Here is a 14,206-nt window from a genome sequence, read left to right as displayed (position 1 = left end):
CATTTAATATTGTTACCTCCAGTGCATGGATGGGGATTGAGCATCTCTCCCAACCATTGAGATGGCAAAGAGAGTCCACAGTACTGGCGCTTCCATGGATCATTAGTCTATTTAAAAACTCCTCCTGAGTCAGTCCAAACAAAATCAGAGAGAGTCCATTTTCTGCAGGAAAAATAAAAGTTACCTTAAATAAATTATCAGGATTTAGGTTTTAGGTTTATGACATGCATTAACTTCTAATTATGCAATACTTCAGTGCTATAATTACAAATATATGTATTTGGCACCAGGTACTACTATGACCATGATTAATCCATCATGATTTTTTAATGTTTTTAAAAAAGAGTTTTATTTTTTCAACAATGGACCACAGGGAAAATTCTCGTAAGAACAACACATCCTATGAAATAATACTAAATCTCACTTTTCTCCTTTACATTATCCACACAATCAATGCCTGGAATTTTTAACTATTTACAGAGATGTCATATATCCGATTCACTAAGGTAAAACCAATAGCACGCTCTTGACACACAGAAATATAGGATTTCCAAATATGGGGTATTAAAAAAAAAAAAAACACACATAGTTCAATTGCATCACTCAATAGCTTTGTAGGAGGTTATGGCATAACTGCTGACTGAGAAATATCAAACGGGTAGTGAGACAAGTACAAGAAAAAACTAACAAGAAAACAGCCCATCTAAGAGAACCAAAATTCAGCTTCAACCCATAAATTACTATGGAGGAATGCAGGGCTAGTGTTGCCAGATCTAATAATTTTTCAATAACAGCTAGAAATCCTCTAATTTTATATGTTTATAATACAGTCTTCTTTAAAAGCCTAGATAGTGCAAGCCCAATAGAATGAATCTGCGGTGCACATACATATGGCCCAGAAGCAGCCAGCTTACTACTGTTGCTTGCACAGACAAGTCAAGAGGAGACTCCCTGGGATAAAACCAACCTTTACTACTCTGACACTTCTCTGACTTTAGCGTCAGAGCATTGAGCTGAGCAAAAATAACCTTAATTAAAAATCAAATAGATGAGACAACAGTACCAAGAGTAACACCAAGTTTCCCCATGAAAGACTACCACTTAGAGGACAGTGTAGGCACTAACATCACCTGAGCAGAAGTAAAATATGTTAAGAAAGCACACCTCTCAGGGCGCCTGGGTGGCTCAGTCGGTTGAGCGTCCAACTTCGGCTCAGGTCATAATCTTGTAGTTCATGGGTTCAAGCCCCGCATCGGACTCTGTGCTGACAGCTCAGAGCCGGGAGCCTGCTTCAGATTCTGTGTTTCCCACTCTCTCTGCCCCTCCCCCGCTCATGCTCACTCGCTCTCTCTCAAAAACAAATAAACGTTAAAAAATTTTTAAAAAAAAGAAAGCAAGCACACCTCTTAGCAATGGGTTTCAATCTAACACGAGTTATTCTCACCTGTCAAAACAAGGCAGAGTTGTTGGTCTCCACAACTGTCTATAGGAATACACTTTTGGCCAAGGGAAAAGCACTGCAGGCCCTGGGTCTCCAAATCCCAAAGGACAATGGTGCAGCCCATCCTTTCCACTGCCCAAGTAAACAGTGCACTGAATCCTGTCACAGACATACATTTAAGCTCAATAGGTTCCTCTTGTTCATGAATGTGCATTATTTTCCATGATCTTCCTGGATCCCTGGTCTTGGCATGATCTTTCTGTGGAAAATTATACTGGTTGTGCATTATGGCTGGTGGAATGAAGGCCCAGCCTGGCATACTGGTACTGGGGTTACCAGATTCAGGAGACTCCAAATGCAAAATATTCTGGAACCACGGAGCACAATAGGAAACCTCCAGGTTGGAACTCTTTATTGTTTCATTCAATGATGATAGCTGGGCTTTCCAAGACCTGGAAGATAGGGTAGAACTCACACCTGTTACAGTGAAAGGCACTACATAAAACACTATATCATGAAGAAGATGCATTAAAATAAAAAGTGTTTACTTCTGTAAAGCCCTTTAGTAAAAAGGTAGAGTATGACCAAAAAAAAAAAAAAAAAAGGAATAAAGTAAACCCAAGAGGGAAGTTTCTGTACCTATCAACTTGAAAGGAAAACTTGGTCAGTTTCATGTTGTAGTCAGAATTAACAGGATCATCTTCATCTATCCCCTTAGGGCCTTCAACAGGCATGTCTTCTTGAGTTCTTTCACATAGTAGGTGTCCTGGGTGTTGCCTACATTTTAAAATGATAGCCATGGTCAACAATGATGATTGAATCCAAATCTGTGTTACTACTGTTAAATATTGAGGGGAAGGGGGTGTCACATAGAAGGAACAGTATAGACAGGTTTTTTGAACAGGACTCCTTCTCTCCATTGTTTATAGCAGAATGATAAAGTCAGCCCTAAGAATTTGACCCATTTGCAACCATGTGTGGTAATGGAAGTTAACTAGATTTATTGTGGTGCTCACTTCACAACATATACATATATTGAATCATTATGTTGTACACCTGAAACTAATACAATGTTGCATGCTGATTATATCTCAATCAAGAAAAAAGAATTGGACATTTATGGGCAGTTAGCTTTATAAAGAAATAAGAACACTTATTTATGATAATGCAGATGTTGTGATTAAAACTTTAAAACATTTTGTTTATTTATTTTTGAGAGAGAGAGAGAAAGAGAGAGAGACAGAGTGCGAGGGGGGAGGGGCAGAGGGAGAAGGAGACACAGAATCCAAAGCAGGCTCCAGGCTCTGAGCTGTCAGCATAGAGCCCAACATGGGGCTTGAGCCCAGAAGCCGTGAAGACATTTAACTGAGTCACCCAAGTGCCCATAAAACTTTATATAAACTAAGCCTTTCAAAAACCCTATGAGGTAAACATACCCCCATTTTATAGATATGGAAACAAAGGCCCAGAGAAACAGTGGAACTGTAACCAGGTCAATGTGACCATAAAGCCCAGGCTTTTAACCGTTCACAATACTGTCACCACAAAGTAAGATTTAGGCTGAGATCAGGGGAATGCATACCAACTAGAAAGACAAAATGTAAGTGCAGGTGTAGGTGGAAGAGTATTTGCAGAAAGAGGGTTTTTCTTTGTGTTTTGAGAAACAAAAAAAGGCAAAGGTAGCTAAAGCATAGTGAATGAGAAGCAAGGTGGCCTGAGATGAGACTGGAGAGGTTGGCAGGAGACAGATGGTGCAAGACTCTATGGGCTACTAAGGATTTTTAGTTTTATCTTGTGGGGTAGGGAAGCTAAGTAAGGGTTTTAAATAAGAAAAGCAATATGATCAGATATAGAAGAGTAGCTGGAGGAGAAAGAGTGGCACTTAAACCTTGAGCACTTATACTGCTATTAACCCTTTCAACAATTTGAAGATAATATGTTAACATACATGTATCAAGGATTGATTTTTAAAAAGCTAGAAAAGGCAGGGGACAGGGAGAAAAGATGATGCATGGAGAAGGCAGTTTCCCATCCCCCCAAATGAAAGGTGGATACCTTGTCCCCAGGTGTTCATATCTGGCTGTTTCTCTGAGAAGATATGCATTTTAACACATCACTCTGGCTACTTCACAGAGCATGAAGTTGATGGGGTAAGAGCAGACATGGGGAGACCAATTACAAACCATTACCTTACCTTAGTTCAGGTAAGTGATGACAGTGACATGGGTGAGAATGATAACAAAGGAGTTTAGAGTAGTAGACAGATTCAAAAAACACTTAGGAGGTAGAATGATTAGGATCTGGTGACTAATTAGATATGGATCTAATGCTTAAAAGAGTTTGGAGGGGCACCTGGGTGGTTCAGTTGGTTAAGCGTCCGACTCTTGATTTCAGCTCAGGTCATGATCTAATGGTTCATGGGTTAGAGCCCCACATCGGGCTCTGTGCTAGCAGTGTGCAGCTTGCTTGAGATTCTCTCTCTCTCCCCTCACCCTCTCTCTTTTCCCCTGCTCATGTTCTCTCTCTCAAAAACGAAACAAAAAAACAAAAAAAAAAGAAAGAGGTTGGAGAAATAAAGAAAGCAAATGGAAAATGGTCCCTAAGAAGGAAGGAAAAGAATGGGATCTGGAGCACAGAGCACAGAGGCCTTCATGGAAGGAGGGGAATCTGTTTTAATAGGAGGGAAGATGAGGAGATGGGCACAGGAAAGTAGGTTTGTAACTTAATGTGAGAAACTGAGGGAGTTCTCATTAGATGGATTCTACTTCCACTATAGAGTAGGAGATAAAGTTACCTAAGAAGACTTGGGGATAAAGAGATGAGCAGAGGTTTGGGGAAAATGGAGGTTTAAAAACACTGTTATAAAAAAATGGGCTCATGAAAAATCATTGTAAAATTTCCAGACAATACCAGTTGAAGACCAGTTGAAGGTAGCAAATGTGAACTCACAGTGGTATCGATTTTCCTTTGTGGTTTTCTCACAAGTGCCTGGTTGCTTGGGGGCAGGGGCAGAAAAGGCAGAGTGAAAAAGAAAAAAGAAAAAAAAAAAAAAGATTTTGTCAGACCAAGTGCTACCACAGAGAGGAGCAAGAGTTTAGGGCACAAGCAAAAAAAAGTGATTGAAATGATGAGTCACAGAATCTATGCTGAGAAGGGAGAGGAGTGGGAGGGAGTAAAGACATGAGGAGGCTAGAGAGTGAAAAGTCAAATGAACTGGAAATTCCAATGAGGTCAGATGACAAGTAAAGTGGGGGTACTTGAGTAAGTGACACAGAAAATTCGGGAACCTGTGGTCAGGGAGTGAAAAGTGCAGGTAGTGATTTGAGGGAGGAACGGTTTCAAACAAAGACAAAGCCAGGGTAAGAGTATTGGAAGAAAAGTCACTGACAATGAACTGAAAGAACAGACCCTGAGTTTGGGTCCTCAAGTTGCTTACAAACTCTATAGAAAACATGAAAAAATTAGAGAAATAATACAAGACTACATAACTAAGTGCTAAACTGTAGTTCAAAGCAAAAGTGCTACAGAAGTCCACAGAGGAGAAAAATTATAAAATGAATATAAAATTACAAATCGAAGGGGTTTTAGTAAGCAAAGGCTTCATGAGAGAGGTAGATCTCAAAGGATAAAATGAAAAGGAGAAACCGACATTCTGTATCAGGGGGAAAGAAGAGCTAGAACTAGGAGTCAGGAAAGATAAAAACACTTTTAAACTTCAGAGCACAGGGGCGTCTGACTCTTGACATCAGCTCAGGTCATGACCTCACGGTTGTGAACTAGAGCCCCAAGACAGGCTCTGAGCTGACAGCATGGAGCTTGCTTGGGATTCTCTTTCTCCCTCTCTCTCTGCCCCTCCCCTACTCATACTCTTTCTCTCTCTCAAAATAAATAAATAAACATTAAAGTAAAATAAAATAAAAAGTAAACTTCAGAACACACTTAGAAAATAAAATATGCAGAAAAACTGAGAGCTTTCCTCCTAAGGTCAGGAACAAAACAGGGATGTCCACTCTTGCCAATGTTATTCAACATAGTATTGAAGTCTTAGCCTCAGTAATCAGACAACACAAAGAAATAAAAGGTATCCAAATCAGGCAGGAGGAGGCCAAACTTCCACTCTTTACAGATGACATGATACTCTGTACGGAAAATTCAAAACATTCTACCAAAAAACTGCTAGAACTGATCCATGAATTCAGCAAAGTGGCAGGATATAAAATCAATGCACAGAAATCGGTTGCATTCCTATATACCAATAATGAAGTGACAGAGAAATCAAGGAATCGATCCCATTTACAATTGCACCAAAACCATAAAATACCTAGGAATAAATCTAACTAAAGAGGTAAAAAATCTATACACTGAAAACTATGGAAAGCTTATGAAAGAAATTGAAGAAGACACAAAAAAATGGAAAAAGATTCCATGCTCCTGGATAGGAAGAACAAATATTGTTAAAATGTCAATACTACCCAAAGCAATCTACACATTCAATGCAATACCTTTCAAAATAACACCAGCATTCTTCACAGAACTAGAACAAACAATCCTAAAATTTGCACGGAACCAGAAAAACCCTGAATAGTCAAAGTTCTTGAAAAAGAAAACCAAAGCAGGAGGCATCACAATCCTGGACTTCAAACTGTATTACAAAGCTGTAATCATCAAGACAGTATGGTACTGGCACAAAAACAGACACTCAGATCAATGGAACACAATAGAGAACCCAGAAATATACCCACAAACGTATAGCCAACTAATCTTTGACAAAGCAGGAAAGAATATCCAATGGAATAAAGACAGTCTCTTCAGCAGGTGGTGCTGGGAAAACTGGATAGCGACATGTAGAAAAAGGAACCTGGACCACTTTCTTACACCATACACAAAAATAAACTCAAAATGGATGAAAAACCTCAATGTAAGACAGGAAGCCATCAAAATCCTCAAGGAGAAAGCAGGCAAAAACCTCTTTGCCCTTGGCTGCAGCAACTTCTTACTCAACACATCTCCAGAGGCAAAGGACACAAAAGCAAAATGAACTAATGGGACCTCATCAAAATAAAAGGCTTCTAAACAGCAAAGGAAACAATCAGCGAAACTAAAAGGCAACCGACAGAATGGGAGAAGATATTTGCAAACGACATATCAGATAAAGGGTTAGTATCCAAAATCTATAAAGAATTTATCAAACTCAACACCCAAAAAACAAATCATCCAGTGAAGAAATGGGCAAAAGACATGAATAGACACTTCTCTAAAGAAGACATCCAGATGGCCAACCGACACAGGAAAAAATGCTCAGTATCACTCATCATCAGGGAAATACAACTCAAAACCACAATGAGATACCACCTCACACCTGTCAGAATGGCTAACATTAACAACTCAGGCAACAACAGATGTTGACGAGGATGTGGAGAAAGAGGGTCTCTTTTGCACTGCTGGTGGGAATGCAAACTAGTGCAGCCACTCTGGAAAACAGTATGAAGGTTCCTCAAAAAATTAAAAATAGAACTACCCTACAACTCAGCAATTGCACTACTAGGTATTTATCCAAGGGATATGGGTATGCTGTGTCAAAGGGGCACATGCACCGCAATGTTTATAGCAGCACTATCAACAAGAGCTAAAGTATGGCAAGAGCCCAAATGTCCATCAATGGATGAATGGATAAAGAAGATGTGGTGTGTACACACACACACACACACACACACACACACACACACACACACACAATGGAGTATTACTTGACAATCAAAAATAATGGAATCCTGCAATTTGCAACTATGTGGATAGAACTAGAGGGTATTATGCTAAGCGAAATCAGTCAGTCAGAGAAAGACAAATATCGTATGACTTCACTCATATGAGGGCTTTAAGATACAAAACAGATGAACATCAGGTAAGGGAAGCAAAAATAATATAAAAACAGGGAGGGGACAAAAACATAAGAGATTCTTAAATATGGAGAACAGAGGGTTACCGGAGGGGTTGTGGAGGCAGGATGGGTTAAATGGGTAAGGGGCATTAAGGAATCCACTCCTGAAATCATCGTTGCACTATATGCTAACTTGGATGTAAATTTTTAAAAAATAAAAATTTAAAAAAATATGCAGGGGTTTCTGGGTAGCTCAGTCAGTTAAGTGTCTGACTTGGGCTCAGATCATGATCTCACTGATCCTAAGTTCGAGCTCTCTGCTGTCAGAGCAGAACCCGCTTTGGATCCTCTGTCTCCTTTGCTCTCTGCCCCTCCTCTGCTTGCGAGTTCTCTTTCAAAAAATATAATAAAAATTAAAAAAAAAAAATTAGGGGTGCCTGGGTGGCTCAGTCGGTTAGGCGTCTGATTTCAGCTCAGGTCATGATTTCACACATTGTGTGAATTCAAGCCCTGTATCGGTCTGTGTCCTGACAGCTCATAGCCTTGAGCCTGCTTCAGATTCTGTGTCTCCCTCTCTCCCTGCACCCCCCTCCCAACTTGTGCTCTCTCGCTCAAAAATAAATGTTAAGAAAAAGTAATAAAACATTTAATAAAAGTTAAAAAAAACAAGAAAATACAGTCTATTCCAGAAATTATACTAATTAAAGAGCATTCATGTAATTAGTAAATAGAGATCATTCATTTAGATTCCTAAGTTTACTGGTAAGCAAACACCAGCTCTTCTTTGGGTGATTTAACAGTAACTGAGTTCAATGCAATTTGTTCAAACAATGTGCATGGTGCAGTCTTCAGAGTTCTCTTGAAGTGTTACCAAAACATCCACAGGGGGGCACCCAGGTGGCTCAGTCGGTTAAGCAACTGATTTTTCGCTCAGGTCTTTATCTCACAGTTGGTGGGACTGACTGAGCTGACAGTACAGAGCCTGCTTAGGATTCTCTCTCTCCTCTCTCTCTGCCCTCCCCACTTTTGCTCTCTCTCTAAATAAATAAATCAACTTAAAACAAAAACAAAACAAAAAACATCCACAGGAATGTTCCCTATACTCAAGGATCAGAGTGGCTGAGTAGGCTTTCCCTCCTCTTCATCTATCAAATTATTTTCCAAGGTAGATTAGAACGTAATTCTACATACCAGGGTATGTTTCAGTCAGTAAAAATGGCCTACTGTAAACAAGCATATGATCTGAGAAAGTGCGAATCATCTTTGTTCAAAGATTTTTTTTCTTTTTTAAGGTCAAGTCCATTTAAAACAAAAGAAAAAAAAACACAGTAGGAAGAGGTTCAGTAGGTATGTGAAAATGAATTTGTCCTTTCTTGTGATCCAAACGATAGGCAATAAAACCCATCAAAGTGCCTTCCCAATTACTCAAGGATTTGTTTATCTCATTCATATTAAGTTAGGACCAAAAATCCTAATGGTTTTGAATGGCCCTGAAGGCCACAAGTCATAAATACGGACTAGCTTACTTTTAGATAAGTTGCAAGGTACAGGTTGGGGTATTTACATATGCCTCTCACATCATACCTCTCTCAAACATTACAAAATCAGAAGCAACTTGAATATCTAAATCTAAAAGTAACACAAATAAGCCTCCAATTTTTACTAATATATTTAGACAGTAACTGGGGTGGGTCCTTCAAGGGAAACAGCTGAGGAAGTACTTAGCTGGAGAAAGCTACCTTAATATATATTATCAAAGTTCTTTAAGAGAAAATTAATCCCCAAGGCTCCAGGAACCTAAGCCACATAAGAAGCAATTCTGAAACAGGGTAAATCCCATTTTTGTTCTACTTTAATGTAGGGCAAGGAATAAATAATGTGTAATAGTCAACTGTGCTATACTATACATTATGTACTTATTTTTAAAACTGTGCTTGATTACTTTGTAACTTACATGATGATATAAGCTATATGTAAAACATATATAAATCAAAACCAAAATCTTGATATAAATAAAGGTAGCCAACGATCATTTGCACAATTTTACAGTAACAACCTCACTATGTAGTTGCTAGAACATGAACTAGCTGAATAGAGAAATTAAACTGGTTTTTAAAAAAGCTAACAAGGGGCACCTGGGTGGCTCAGTCAGTTAAGTGTCCAACTCTTGATTTGCGTTCAGGTCATGATCTCACCCTCCTGAGATCAAGCCCTGAATCAGACTCCACCTTGAGCATGGAGTCTGCGAGAGATTCTCTGCCCCTCCCCCACTTGCTCTCTCAGGAAAAAAAAAAAAGCTAGCAAGTACATTTTTTAAATTAAACGTTTTTATTTTAAAGAGAGAAAGTGTGAGTGGGGGAGAGGGGGAGAGGGACAGAGGGAGAGAGAGAGAACCTCAAGCAGGCTCTAAGCTCAGCATGGATCCCACGACCCTAGGATAGTGATCCAAGTAGAAATCAAGAGTCCAATGCTCAACTAAGTCACCCAGCTGCCCCCTAACAAGTACTTTTTAACCACTTAAGGCTTTATTTACCTCAACTTAGAGACGGCAGTAATTTACATACCTGAAATACAAATTTAAGTTAAGAGCAATTGCAGAGTTGGAGGAGCTGATAATCACCACAACATCTAGGTCCTGAGACACTTTCAGCGAAGTAAATGAAGAAACCTTGGCTGGCTCCTGTTGCTGCTCATCACACATATCTTCTTGGTGAAGTGCTAAATCCACATGAGCTACATGTCTACCATCCACAGTGTCAAAAATGTCTTTGAGTTAGAGTTAAAGAAAATGCCAGTCTTAAGTATGCCCCAACACTTAAAATACAGGATGGGATGGAGCTTATAGACTTCATCGCTGCAACCTTATGGGTATAGTAACAAAAGGAAGAGTGGACACTAGAGGCAGCCCTGATCACAGTAACCAGCTGAATGTGAAGTTGGTGGCCCAATAAACAACCTGATACAGAGTTCATTCAGCAATACTTGCTGAAAATCCACTCTGTGACAGGCTCTGATACACTGCTAATATTTTCCACTACTGTTCTACAACAGTGCTTTCCAAGAGAAATAGAATGTGAGCCATATTTGTCATTGCAAATTTTCTAGTAGCCCTATTAAATAAGTAAAAAGAAACCAGTGAAATTAATGTTAGTAATACATTTTATTTAGCCCAATATATCCAAAATATTACCATCTCAACAGGTAATTTACATAAAAAATTGGGATATTTTACACCTTTTCATGTAAGTGTTCAAAATCTGGTATTTTACACTTACAGCAAACCACAGTTTAGACACTAAATTTCCATTGGAAATACCTGATTTGTATTTAAACTTCCTAAAATTCACATTTGAGAACTTAGATATACTTAAAAGTTCTCCAATAACTGAATCAAGTATCAGCTTTCAAATTTAAACTAATTAAGTAAAATTAAGAATTCAGTTTCTCAATCATACTAGCCAATTTCAAGTGCACAACAGCCATATAAGCCTAGTGCCTAACATGCTGGACAGCACCATTCTATAACCTGGCAACAAAGATGAAGTTAATGCAACACTTTATGACATTTTTACAAAATAAATTTTAATAAAGGCTATTTTATATCTAAAACCGACAAACCATCCCTTTAATTCAGAAATAAAAGTTCCAAAATCATATAAGGGGTCATTTTTCAAGTCTTCAAAACAATTTTGCTGATGATCTGATCTACAGATCTGCTGGAAACAAAAACTGTAATGTTTCCAAAACCAAATTAAAAGTAGTTAAGCAAACCATATGATTCACTAATATGATGGAATCATCATATAAGGAGATTATATTCATATATGAAAATGTATGCATCACATCATAAGCAGCCCTCTAAATCCTTTCTGGAACAAGCACATAGTAGATATTTAGTAAGCATGTTTTGAATAAATGGGTAATACAGAGCATATATAATTTAAAAAGAACACAAGTTGGAATATTATGACTATGGAAAAAAACGTATATACTAAAAAATATTTGAATGGAATACAAAACAATATAGTTGAGTATTTTAAGTTCATAAAGATCTTTTTCCCTGAATTAAACTGAAAATCTAACAATTCTACTTATATACCAGTCCCTAAAACTAAAAGCCTAAAAAAGGCTCATCCTTTAAGGCATTCTCCTCCCCTGCACATCCACATCTTTACTGCCAAGGATACAGATCCAGCCTAAACTACTCAAAACAAAGAGAATTCCTCTGCAGAGCTGCGTGTCAATAATCCTGTCCACTGCCTGTGCAGGCAAGGGTAATGTAAAACAGCTGCATACTCCAACCTCAGCATCTCTTTCAGGAAATATAAGGTGTACGATGATACATTTGTTGATGAGCAATAGTGAAGTGTTATCGTGAAATGACAGAATTCTCAAAGACAATATGGAAATACCTAGGAAACAAAAGCATAGTATTTCAAACTCACTGGTCACAATTTTACAGTTGGCAATTTTGATCTTGTAAACATATCATAAACAGATCAAATGAAGAAGAAATAGCACTTAGTCCAACTCTAGGCAGTTACTGCTCATACCCACCTAATCAAGTGGTCACTGGTAGGTAGGTAAGGGGATGAATAAAGGTAGCCTACAATATCTCTGTTCCTTCTGTTTATGGTCCGAGTCTGATAGTACACAAGATTAAAGAAAACAAAAACAAAAAAAACCCTACTTATCCTGGGAACCTCACAAGAACAATCACAGATTTTTTTTTTTTTTTTTTTAACAAGATGGGGGAGCACCTGTCTGGCTCAGCTACTAGAGCATGTGACTCTTCCATTGTGAGTTCGGCCACGTTGGGTGTAGAGATTACTTAAAAATAAAAAAATCTAAAAAAGAAAAAAAAAAGAAAAAGAAGGAACCTTAAAATCAAGTGTGTCCAGTATGCTACTGCTTAAATATAAAGCCTGAATGCTTCATTTCTGCTCTCTGCAGCCGTCAGGATGAAATAAAGTAAACAGCTGGGTAACCAGTCTCGATCAGCACTATCCAATAGAAATATATCAGCCACAAATGCGAACTGCACAAGGAATTTTAAATTTTCTAGTTGCACCAAAAAAAAAAGAATCAGGTGAAACTAATTTTTATGTATTATTTACCCCATAATGTCCAAAATAGCATTTCAACATGTAATGAATACAAAAACCTATGAATGAGATATTTTACTTTCTGATCCTAAGCCTGCAAAACCTGGAACGTATTTAACACTTAGAGGACATCTTAATTCACATTAACCACACTTCAAACGCTCCAAAGCCTCATGTGGGTAGTGGCTATTGTACTTAACAAGGCAAATCTCCCTCCCTGATTTCATCTCTATAACAAGTTTTCCCGGAATATATAAGATTTCACAGTGATGTCACAGACTGACCACCTGTAAATACTTACTGATATTTTGATCTTCAAGGAGCTTTTGCAATGTCTCCTCACTACAGCTATACAAAATGGTTGCATCACATCTTCCATCTTTCAAATTAAATTCATAGATAAACAGTTCATAATTCTCACTAAGAGCAAGCAGTTTGGGCTTGTCTGTTGGTGAGCTGCTCTTATGAGACGCGTCCCATACAAAGCTAAGGAAAAAGCATAGATTATTATATTCTATTATCCACACTAATATTTACCCACAATGGTGAGGGTAGAAGGGCAGAATGAGTAAAGAACAATTCTTTAATTCATGGAGTAGTAGCATTAGTCCCATACTGGCTTTAAGGGAATGTAAATTGCTCTGGGACTTTGCCCCTCTTCTACCTGAGCCCCCTTCAGGCTAACAATACACGAGTGACTGGTGAAAGGGGACACAGAGCAATAAATGATGAATTATCTTCCTAAATCCTGTCTGATGAAATGTTTAAAGGAACAGTCACAAGGATAAGTTTCAGCAACCAAATATGTGTATTTTTTATAAGAGGTGATGCTCAAACTTAACAAAGTAGGTTTTGCTAACTTAAATGTTTTCGAGGACTTAAAAAGTGACTGTTAGTATTTATAGACTATGAAGACTCGAAGAGGGTATATTATAGAATAGCCCTGACAAAGAGAACTTTCCATTCCGTTGGTCAGAACTATTCTATATATCTGCACTGTCCAATACAGTAGCTAACAGCCACATGTGACTACTGAACAGTTGAAATGTGAATAGTGCAACTGAGGAAATATTTAAAATTCACTGAGTCACATGTAGCTAATGGCTACCATGCTAGACAGCACAGTTACAGAAGTTTTACAGCAGTGTAATGATGGAAAGAGAATAGTGAATGATGCGACAGCTTCAAACTAAATTAAAAAAATAAAAGGACCCAATTGTGAAAACAATGGAATGGCAGGAGGCTACCATGCTGATAAAGCTTTATCGTTCAAAAAAATCTTTTTTTATATACAGAAGTAGTTAAATTTTATTTCTTAAAAAAAAAAAAACAAAAACAGACGATTTTTTTTGTCCTTATTAAAGAAAAATATTGACACATTTTATATTTCTATCTTTATACCTGGACTGATGATTTTTCAGGAACACTCAATTCCTGACTGTTTACACTGAAAATATGGAAAACAATAGGAATGGTCAAATATAAAAAATATTAAATTAAGATATATTTAAAAGGAAGAATACAGTAACACCATTAACATCAGTAGCATATGGACTATACTGTCACATGAAAAGACAGGAAATGTTAAATAAAAATAACTATAGAATGTACAGTGATTTCAACATATAAAAAGGGCCATATACACATTGAGACAAGCCCTGAATACTATAGATTTATCCTTATTTTTTACCCTATGAAGTACTTGAATTAAAATTCAATTCAAATAAAAAATAAATCCCTCTTAATCCTTCTTCCTTCTAGTAATTTCATGCAGTTTACAAA

The 14,206-nt window shown here is 37.7% G+C and overlaps 1 protein-coding gene across 2 annotated transcripts in view; it reads right to left on the bottom strand.

Moving 5' to 3' along the window:
* Positions 1 to 14,206, bottom strand: part of SPG11 (SPG11 vesicle trafficking associated, spatacsin) — an 86,617-nt gene that overhangs the window by 70,930 nt on the left and 1,481 nt on the right. Inside the window, exons 2-7 of one of the 2 annotated variants that reach the window (XM_053889104.1) lie at positions 12,726 to 12,910; positions 11,507 to 11,731; positions 9,884 to 10,085; positions 2,081 to 2,218; positions 1,445 to 1,893; positions 17 to 162 (exon numbers count right to left, since the gene is read on the bottom strand). In XM_053889104.1, coding sequence (XP_053745079.1) covers positions 17 to 162; positions 1,445 to 1,893; positions 2,081 to 2,218; positions 9,884 to 10,085; positions 11,507 to 11,731; positions 12,726 to 12,910 — 1,345 coding nt within the window. The remainder of the gene's footprint in view (positions 1 to 16; positions 163 to 1,444; positions 1,894 to 2,080; positions 2,219 to 9,883; positions 10,086 to 11,506; positions 11,732 to 12,725; positions 12,911 to 14,206) is intronic. The other variant, XM_053889105.1, reaches the window with a different exon arrangement.

This window comes from Panthera pardus, unplaced genomic scaffold (assembly GCF_024362965.1).
Source record: "Panthera pardus isolate Hobbes unplaced genomic scaffold, ASM2436296v1 HiC_scaffold_24, whole genome shotgun sequence".
Classification (NCBI taxonomy): Eukaryota; Metazoa; Chordata; class Mammalia; order Carnivora; family Felidae; genus Panthera; species Panthera pardus.
This window is presented reverse-complemented; position numbering and strand designations above follow the sequence as displayed.